Genomic DNA, 10,000 nt, shown 5'->3' on the forward strand with positions numbered 1-10,000 from the left:
GTAAAAATGAAAATGTTCATATGTTAAAAGTAAATATTGTTAATTTTTTGTTGTTTATATGTTATTTTGAGTATGTAAATTTTAAAGTAAAGAGTGTATAATTTTTTTTATAACATTTACCATGCAAAATTTAGAGTAAAGAGTCATATACTCAATATTTTGCATATTATTTTCTAATGAAAGTAGTTGAATTTAATTTTATTGATTTTGTAGTAATTAAATAATCTGATTATGAGAGATTTATATATATATATATATATATATATCTTGAAAATAATTATAAATTGTTTTTATATCTTGAAAATCATTATAAATGATTTTATATCTTGAAGATTATTATAAATGATTTTTTTTATCTTGAAAATAATTATAAATGATTTTTATTTAACTATTTATTTTAGCTTGAAAAATAAAAAATAATTAATTATAAGATTGAATATATTAGAGATATATAAAAAATATTTGGATATTGAATAGAAAATTTCTTTTAATCATGAAAACCCATAAATAATTTACTATAATAATAATTTTTTTTTTAATTTAGAATTTTTTTTAAGTGTTGATCAACGCCGGAGTCAACGTTGGTCTTCGCCGGAGTCAACGTCGGTCTTCGCCGGAGTCAATTGACCGGTGTACTGAATTAAATGTCTATGATGTTGACCGCATAACGTCATATAGTTAATGGATGTGGCCATGTAATATATATACTTTGTGTAGTTGAGTATACAATAGTATATTTGGCATGTGTGACCATTTATTCAACAATACTTCGTGTAGCTAGACATCTTTTTTTCCTTTTTTTTTATGCCAAATTAAAATTCAATATTTAAAAACCCAATAAGCCATATGACAAAAAACGTTTACAGAAAGTAGGATAAATTAACAACAATGTATAATCCGTTACGTCAAAAAGAAGGTTGTATAATCCGTTGGAAACTATATAGAATCTCGTATTAGTTAAGTTTGAGACATGGATTGATGAATGCAATTTGTTTCGACGGTTGTAAATCTCAAATTCGATTTCACATTTTTGAACGAGAACTAGAAAACATACTCCAACCTTCTTCTATTTTTGAAGGTCAATATATAAGTCTTAGTAATCAACTAATCATGGAAGATATATCATCAATCTTCAAATCATCTCTTCTAAATTTCTACTAATCAATATTCAATACTGATAAAAAGAAAGAAAACATAGTAAACACAAAATCGTTAATAAAACTAGGCCTATTATGTTATCTTTCCACGTTACGGGCTCAGTAGTACTCACCTACTAGCTAATTGGGCTTGGAGTTAGGTTTGATTCGCTCCAGTCATAAAACTTTTAATTCGTCATTTTTCCCGACAATGAAATTAAATGAATATTTTTCGTTAGAAAGAACAGAATTATATATTATATATATCGTGTCTATAGTGCATCTTATGATATTTCATCTATTTGAAACAAGTACATGGACCCCCACAATTGCGATTATTAAAGGGAAAAAGAAAAAAAGAGAGAAAAAATGAGGAGCCACAAACAAAAGATATCAGAAGAAAAGTTGCATCTACGGTTCGTAACATCCCATATGTCCCGAAATGGACCGAGGTTGGGTTCGGTTGTTTTTCTCTTGTTCATATCACTTGACGTATATAGCTTCTTTTTCTTTTGGATATAATTTTGAGTTTTCTATATTTCAACATATCTTATAATATTTTTTACGTGTATCCTGTAGAAATACATTGCTGTACTGCTATTTTTTCCTGCAAAAGTTCTTGTACCGGAGTTTTTTTTTTTATCATCAATCGCATCGGTAATTTTTTCAACTGTCGATAATAAGATTTTATCTGTGGTGTTATCAAAAAATTATATATTCTCTAGAAAATGAGGATATATATAATATGAGAAATATTTTGTTCCTCTATTTAATGTCTACACACTCAACATCACCAAACTCTTTGAAAGCGAACATATCTCCATTCAGTAGCCATCTCACCACATGACCGTCTCTTTAAGCTTGTCTCTTGGCACATATATAAATGTTAAAGTATGAAAATGAAGAATAGTATAAGAATCCATAACTTCATATCAATCAATTATTTATTAGGAACGTAACATCTCGACTGTATTATAATTATTCTATGCAGAGATTAACCATCCAAATTAAGTTTTCCCATATTGTAGCTAGTACATTGACGTGTTCATTTCCAAAGAGAACTGAGACGTCATCTGTCTCCTTTTGAATTGCCAAATAGTACGTACCCTTCTACTAAGATTTGTGAACACTAACGAATTTCATATGAAAATCCATTTCAATGGACCTCGATTGAGTTTTTGTTAGGTACTAATTCAATACAAAATTTCAGCTTTACTTTATTTTCTACCTAATTGTTGATGAAATGAGTTATAACTAGCTAGTACTCACCCTTACTTTACTTATATATTTACTAGTACTATTAGTTAGAATCTACTTAATTAAGTGCCCAAGCTGAAAAATATACCCACCAAACTGTTGACATAAATATGTGAAAATTTATTATCTGATAAATGTTTTTGGTTTAAGGTTTTTATAAATAGTATAAAAATTAGCAAAAATAAATGTTAAATACATTATCTAAAAACACAAAATTCGAATATATTCGTCATCGTGACCGACATATCAAGTTATAAACAACTTACAAAACCTACATGTACTGTTGGCGTTTTTTTTCTTTGTTTTTTTTTCATATACTGTATGTATAATGTATTGTTGGATTAGAAGATTTTTTTTATTTGTGTGAAGGTCATATAGTACCAACGATGTACTTTTAGTCACAAACCTACTCATGGAATGGAAAAGTCACCTTGTAAGTTGTAACTATCAAAAAAAAACTGTTGCATATATGACAATATGAATTGTAAACATTACAAGTTTTCATAAATAATACAAAATAACACAAAAAAAAAATATGACAATATGAACGAAACCAATGGTGCTAAATCTATCGGCTATCGGAGAGTGCAAAACATCATGACATAGTTTTTCTTACCACTGTCGTAACATATCTATAATTATGGGGCCTTATCAGCATAAAATAAATTTAATTATATGAACAAATTACAAAACCAATGATGAGAAATTTAATTGGTTACGTGTAAATGCAAACCATCAGCACAAAACTGAGTTTGAGTACTACTGCATTGCAAATGCTAGAGAGGTTAAAGTTGACCTGAACTTCCTGAAATGAAAAAGCAAAAAATAAAACGAAATCTCATTATTGTTAAGTACTGAGAGAAAATAAAAGCATATGATAAGATAGAGGGGATAGTTGGAAGAAGTTTGCGCCCTGTAGATGCAACAAGGCGATTAGAGTTGGGGACCTTGGGGTAAGTGTTCACGTGGAAACCAAACAAAAGAGAGACTCAGACAAAACACCACAAAGTAAAGCACACAAACTCGCATTTTCCCTTTGGCCAAGTTTGGTCACTATCGGGTCCCTTCCATTATTGGTCCTACTCCCCTAATACTCACATACACACACACGTGGCACCTTTTGTATCGATTGTAAATTTAAAATGGTATTTTAGGTTACATAGAACCTACAGTTAATATCAAGGAAATAGATTACCACATTTTTATTATTGATCAGTTTCGAATTAGAATTTCTGAAAATTTACATGGTATTAAAGTCCATATTATTGACCCAAATAGGTTTGTCAACTATGATATGTTATAAAACAAAAAAAAATGATATATTGGTGATTACAGAGTAAAATGATAGAATTATTAAGCAAATTTGTAGTTATTAAAAACATATTATCTTAACAAAAATACTAATGCTAACTGATTATATGGATTAAATAGTCAATTTATTAACAAAACTATATTTGTTGTTTTTATATTTTACTTCTATCCTTTTTATATTTGTGAAACAATTATGTTAATTTGTATTTGATGGTTCTAGATTTCTTTTTGCTATAAAAAGAATGAGAATTTTGTAGCTGATTTTAAAATAGCGTTCGACCCATATTACTACTTATGAGAAGATCCACGCTGTTAAGTTTTTTTTTTTTGGATTAACAATCTTATGTGTGATGATTGGTCATTAGTTAATGTCGGACTCGTTCTATTAATCTTGTTATCCACATGATCCAAAAGTATTCTCTCGTGCATTAGCATGAGGATAATGCTTTTTCTTAATTTTATATACTTTTTTTTGATATACTTTTATTTCCTTATCTGTAATAGGAATATTAATGGATGGAGCATCCACTGAGGATTATATGGAGACGAGAATTTATCATCACTTATAATAATTAGTGAACGGAGTGAAGCCTCGCGAGTGTTCTCCTCCCACTGGACGAGTGATTGAGGTCGTCAAAACTCGAGTATAATTACGTATCATTATTATTTCAAATTAGTTAAAGTATAGGATCAGGTAAAAAATAGAAGTTAGATTAGCACGATAAACATTAAACAAAATTGCCGACATCAATTTTTTTTGCCGACATAAAAATGAAATAACTAAAATTATTACGTCAGTAGTATTCGTTTTTCATCGTTACAGAATTATAAATACATTTGAATTTGGGTGGAAAGCTTTTCCAATAAATCCATCCTGAGACTATTCTGAAAGGCTTTAATCAATAACTTAGACTGTATAAATGTATATAATGGATTTTAGTTCATATTATACTGATGCATCTTAATTATAAACCTTTTACCACTATTAATTTCTACTACAAGATTAATCTTCTTTTTCTTTAATCTTTTCAAATTGGTTATAAACTTATAATTATAAATTTGGTTTCAATCAACTGAATAATAGATCTTGTATTTATATAGACAGTTTTAGGTAAGTACAAAAACGTTGAAAAAAACGGTAAGTACAAAAGCAAGCCAGTTTTTACTGTTGGTTTTGTTGGACCACCCTAAACATTTTCTATGGATTACTGAAATTATTTTAAATTTCCTCTGGAGATGCTTTATGTTTTTATTTTAAAAAGCAAATTATTGAAAGTATGTAAATTTTCATCTCTTTAAGTTATTATATGACTATTATATAATTTGCAACAACCATAATTATATACAATGATGACAAATCTGTGTTAATTTTTTTTCTCCCTAATAATGTTGATGCAATGTTTTAACCATCATTTGGAAATGGGGGATATGTTCTCTGCCGAACCAGAGTGAACCCTTTTAACAGAAACAATAATCAAATTTCAATATTAAATAAGTTTTAAGAAAAACTAAAGTTTAAGCAATCTTCAAAATAAGCTCTTCAATCAAGGCTAAAGATATTAACATCTCAACTTCGTTCAAATGGTTTTGAATTTATAAGTCTAAATAATAACAACAAAATTCAGTAAAAACAAATGATCTGGTAATAGTGACAAAAAAAAGCCAATGATGGTGCTTTTCTTACAAAATCTGGAATAACTCTATAGTGTAATGGGTTAAACAAAATTGGAAGAAATAGCTGAAAATATTATTTGAATATTAAGACTTTAAGAGCAACCAGTGCATCTGCCATTCACTAATTGAAAGAAAAATAAAAAATTGTCAGGTAATAAATGAAATTCAAAAGAATTCATTTGATTTATTTGTTAAAAAAAAAAAATCCAAGAAGATTTCATCAGATAAGTTGGTAAATTTTCTTTACTCGGATAGTAACTCCAAAATTGATTCTCACGAATGGTGACATTAAAAAGCGGAATTCGAAAGACAAAAACATTAAATACGCATTTTGTTACCAATCAACAAAAAATGAAATAATTTATGGGTTTAGAAAAAAAAAAAAAAAGTGAGATTAGCGGATATTGATGCTGTATTAATTCTTGGACCGCAGTTTCAGATTGGCGGATATTGATGCTGTATTAGTCCAGCGTATTTGCACAAAAACGCCTATGTCCCACTGTATAATTTTTTTTTACTTTTTTGAAATTTTTAGTTTTTGTTTAAATTACCATCATTTACTATATAGAAATTAAACATATAACATCTAAGTATATATTTGTTTTACAATGGAACTTTTTCAACAACTTAACAATAGGTTACACCATATATTTTGATTATTTTATTGTGTTTTTTTATTTTTTTTATTTTTTATGATTGAATATTTGAATTCAAATAGCAATATGTATTTTTGAACTCAATTAGCAATATGTAATTTTCATAATAATTTAGGTGTATAAGCTTCATAATTGCATGAAAAAATTCTTCATTAAAACAAAACAAAAATGATACAACTATAATAATTATAAATATATTTTAAAAAAATTTATCAATGGTAATTTACATCAGTTTTTGCTTTTTACCATTTAATATTATATTGTGAACCGCAAATATTTTTTTTTACCAATCAAAATTTAATTTTAAATAAGTTTTATTATTTAAAATTCAGAAATAAAAATATCTATTTATTAATACAAAATAAATGAATATATGTATAATTATACAAATGAAAATTTTAAAATATCAGTTATTAATAAAATAATATGAAATCCACACCGCAAATTTTTGTCACCAATCAAACATTGTTTTGTACCACTGATTTTACAGTAACCGCACTTGTCCCGCAAAAAAAATTGTCCCGCATATACCACAGTTAAACTGTACCGCACTATCAAATCGTTTGTCTCGCACCACTAAATCCGCAGTTACCATTTGGACCAGCCAGCATCCATTGATATTTTTTTTTCTTTTTACTTTTTTTTTTTCCGCAAACACTACTCCATTTTAATTTCAATTTATTGAGGATTCTTTTATTTTTTTTAACTCTATCCTTTTGTTTAAATTTTGGGTACTAAGTTTTTAATAAAACCAATGCTGGCAAAAAAAGCTACTGTATAATGGGAAATATAACCATATTTTAATTCTCTCTTTAACTTTTTTAAGTGTTTTGGAAATTTTATTATATATGGTGCAGTATATAATTGCTTTTCAATTTTTTTAATTAATATAAAAATATCTATTTTACAACATAAGGCGGCCCACTTCTTATTTTCTTCTCCTCATGGTTTATGATTGACTCTCTCCACAATTAAACTGGAATTAAATAAAATATGTCACGTCCGTTCCCTCCCCCGTACGCTTGGCGGACGCCAGTTACCTCTTTCTTAAATATCGTTTAATAATCCCTCTCAATTACGCCCCCCCCCCTTCACACTGGCTACCGGTTGTTCCCGTTCACTTTCTCTTCACTTTACACCCCATCCGTACCACGGGTCCACCGGTAACACCGGTCTCATCCCATTGAAAAACCCCGTGTCGTATTGTGCTCATCGCTCAATGTTTTTGCTCCACGTGTCACAAAGGTAAAAAAGGGAGTAAATACAGTTTCTTTGTAAGGGTAAATTGGGAAATATCTTTAAAAAACCTAACGAAGAAAGGAGAGCGTCTCCGGAATAAGTGAGTTTGCCAATAAGTTATCGCCACGTGAGCAGACAGAATAGGCTATTTTTTTTTAATTACGATGTAACTTGACTCACTGGATTGCTAACCCCTTTATTTTAGGAAGCCTGTATTAACTATTAAGTAAGGGGAAATTACTTACTGGGAGAATTTTATTGAAACCAAAGGGGAGGGGGGACAAAACAACAAAAAAGAGATACATACATGCGTGTCCACTTCCTATGTCAGCCAATCATAATCTGCCATATCAGACGATGGAAGTCAGAATGACGATTTTAACCTTGTGTTTTTCTTGTTTTAGTTATGACGTGGAAGTTCCTTATTGGTTGAGGTGATTTTAAAGGGGTTTAGAATTAGAAGATCTCATATTGTTATTTGTACTTTGTAGTAGTAAGCGCTATGTCTTTTTTTTCTTTTTTTCTCTTTGTTTATTTAGGAAAATAATAATAATGTTATTTTTTTTTAAATTAGCTTTTCACTATTGGATAGCGAAATTTATTAAATATTTTCATTGAACGAAAACGAAGTGTCGAAAATTTATTTTCTCTATAAAAAATAAAAATAATAAATATTTTTATTTTATTTTTGGGTGTGAAATTAAATACTTTTCTAGTGAGATCTGAGCTTGGGAAATGGAGATTGTAGAAGAACAAGCTCTCACCATTTCTTCTTCTTTTCTTCTTCTTCTCTCTAAATATAAAGACTTCACCCGATTGATTCTTTTATATTCTCTTTCCCAGATTTTTCTCGGGGAAAATTCTTTCTTTTCCTCTCCTCTTTCTTCTCTCACTCTTGTGTTCGTTCGTTAGCACTCCCCTTCTTCTCTCTTTTTTAATATTCCTAGATCTATTAGAAACTGATTTCGTTTCACGATTAAACCCATCGAAGTCTCCGTGCAAGATTTGGATTTGCTTTTGTTTTAATCGAGGATAATTAAAAAAAAGAAGGTGAGAGATTGTTTGATCATCTGAAGCCTCTAGCTGCTCGATGTGGCTTATTGAATAATCATTTTTTTTTTTTCTGTTTCTGATGATATCAATATTTCTATGTGACTATGTCGTTTGTTATCTCTGTGGATATAAAAGAAAAAAACGAGTAAATAACATGCACCAAAGATTTATTTGTGTTTTTTTGCCTATTTGACTTCAGTTTTTCTGTAAAAAAAAAAAAAAAAGATCGGATAAAATATTTTGTTTGCGCTAATCGGTTTTTTTTTTGTGCTCTCTCTGTTCTATTTTTAGAACTTCATCTTTGCTTGATTCTTCTTTGATATCTGTTTGACCTTGCCTGGTTTAAGAGAAATGATTCGTTAAAGACATAGTCTTGTTTTCAGACAAAACCTTCTTCTTGTCTGAAAATGACTTTACCTGTAACTTGAGTATTTCCGATCTAGTTTCTCCAAATCAATGGATAAGAAGAGAATCAGAAAATTATTCTCTTTTTGGTTTTTCATTATATATCTTATGAATTAATTTTTATATCTGTGAGTGGTCTTTTTTTGATTGAGTTTGTGATTCTTTTTGTTGATGTTTTACAGATTCCACAGATGGAAGTATGTGCTGTGGATCAGACCGATTAAATCAGATCGTGTCATCAAGATCTTCGTCGCCAGTTTCATTAGAGGATAACAACCTTGTTACAAACTTAGTCATGAATCACTTGAGAGTTGAAACAGAGGATACCTTCGCGAGCTTGCTTGAGCTTGCCGCTAACAACGACGTGGAAGGTGTAAGGCTGTCTATTGAGAGAGACCCTTCTTGTGTAGATGAAGCTGGTCTCTGGTACGGTCGTCAAAAAGGTTCTAAAGCTATGGTCAACGATCAGAGGACTCCGTTGATGGTTGCTGCTACTTATGGAAGCTTAGATGTGATCAAGCTTATTGTTTCTTTGACTGATGCTAACGTGAACCGCGCTTGTGGCAATGATCAGACCACCGCGCTACACTGTGCTGCTTCTGGTGGAGCTGTGAATGCTATCCAAGTTGTTAAGCTGCTTCTTGCTGCTGGAGCTGATTTGAATCTTTTGGATGCTGAAGGTCAACGAGCTGGTGATGTTATTGTTGTTCCTCCTAAGCTTGAAGGTGTTAAGCTTATGCTTCAGGAGCTTCTCTCTGCTGATGGATCATCGACCGCTGAGCGTAATTTACGGGTTGTGACAAATGTTCCGAACAGAAGTTCTTCTCCGTCACATTCTCCTACTGGAGAGAATGGTGGATCGGGGTCTGTCTCTCCCCTTGGTTCTCCGTTTAAGCTGAAATCGACTGAGTTCAAGAAAGAGTATCCCGTTGATCCGTCTTTACCTGACATCAAGAACAGTATCTACGCGACTGATGAGTTCAGAATGTATTCCTTCAAGGTTAGGCCTTGCTCGCGTGCTTATTCTCATGATTGGACTGAGTGTCCTTTTGTTCACCCGGGTGAAAACGCGAGGAGAAGAGACCCGAGGAAGTTCCATTACAGCTGTGTTCCGTGCCCGGATTTTAGGAAAGGAGCTTGTAGACGAGGAGATATGTGTGAGTATGCACACGGTGTGTTTGAATGCTGGCTACATCCTGCTCAGTACAGGACACGACTTTGCAAAGATGGAACAGGCTGTGGTCGGCGTGTTTGTTTCTTTGCGCATAC

General features: G+C 30.8%; 1 protein-coding gene across 1 annotated transcript in view; it reads left to right on the top strand.

Moving 5' to 3' along the window:
- The window catches only part of LOC104793107 (zinc finger CCCH domain-containing protein 30-like), a gene marked incomplete in the record, with an annotated part of 4,691 nt that continues 2,644 nt past the window's right edge, over positions 7,954–10,000 (top strand). Inside the window, 2 exon segments of the mRNA XM_010519386.2 lie at positions 7,954–8,323; positions 8,914–10,000. The exon segment at positions 8,914–10,000 is cut by the window's right edge and continues 492 nt beyond it. Coding sequence (XP_010517688.1) covers positions 8,931–10,000 — 1,070 coding nt within the window.

The sequence above is a fragment of the Camelina sativa genome, chromosome 6, assembly GCF_000633955.1.
Source record: "Camelina sativa cultivar DH55 chromosome 6, Cs, whole genome shotgun sequence".
Classification (NCBI taxonomy): Eukaryota; Viridiplantae; Streptophyta; class Magnoliopsida; order Brassicales; family Brassicaceae; genus Camelina; species Camelina sativa.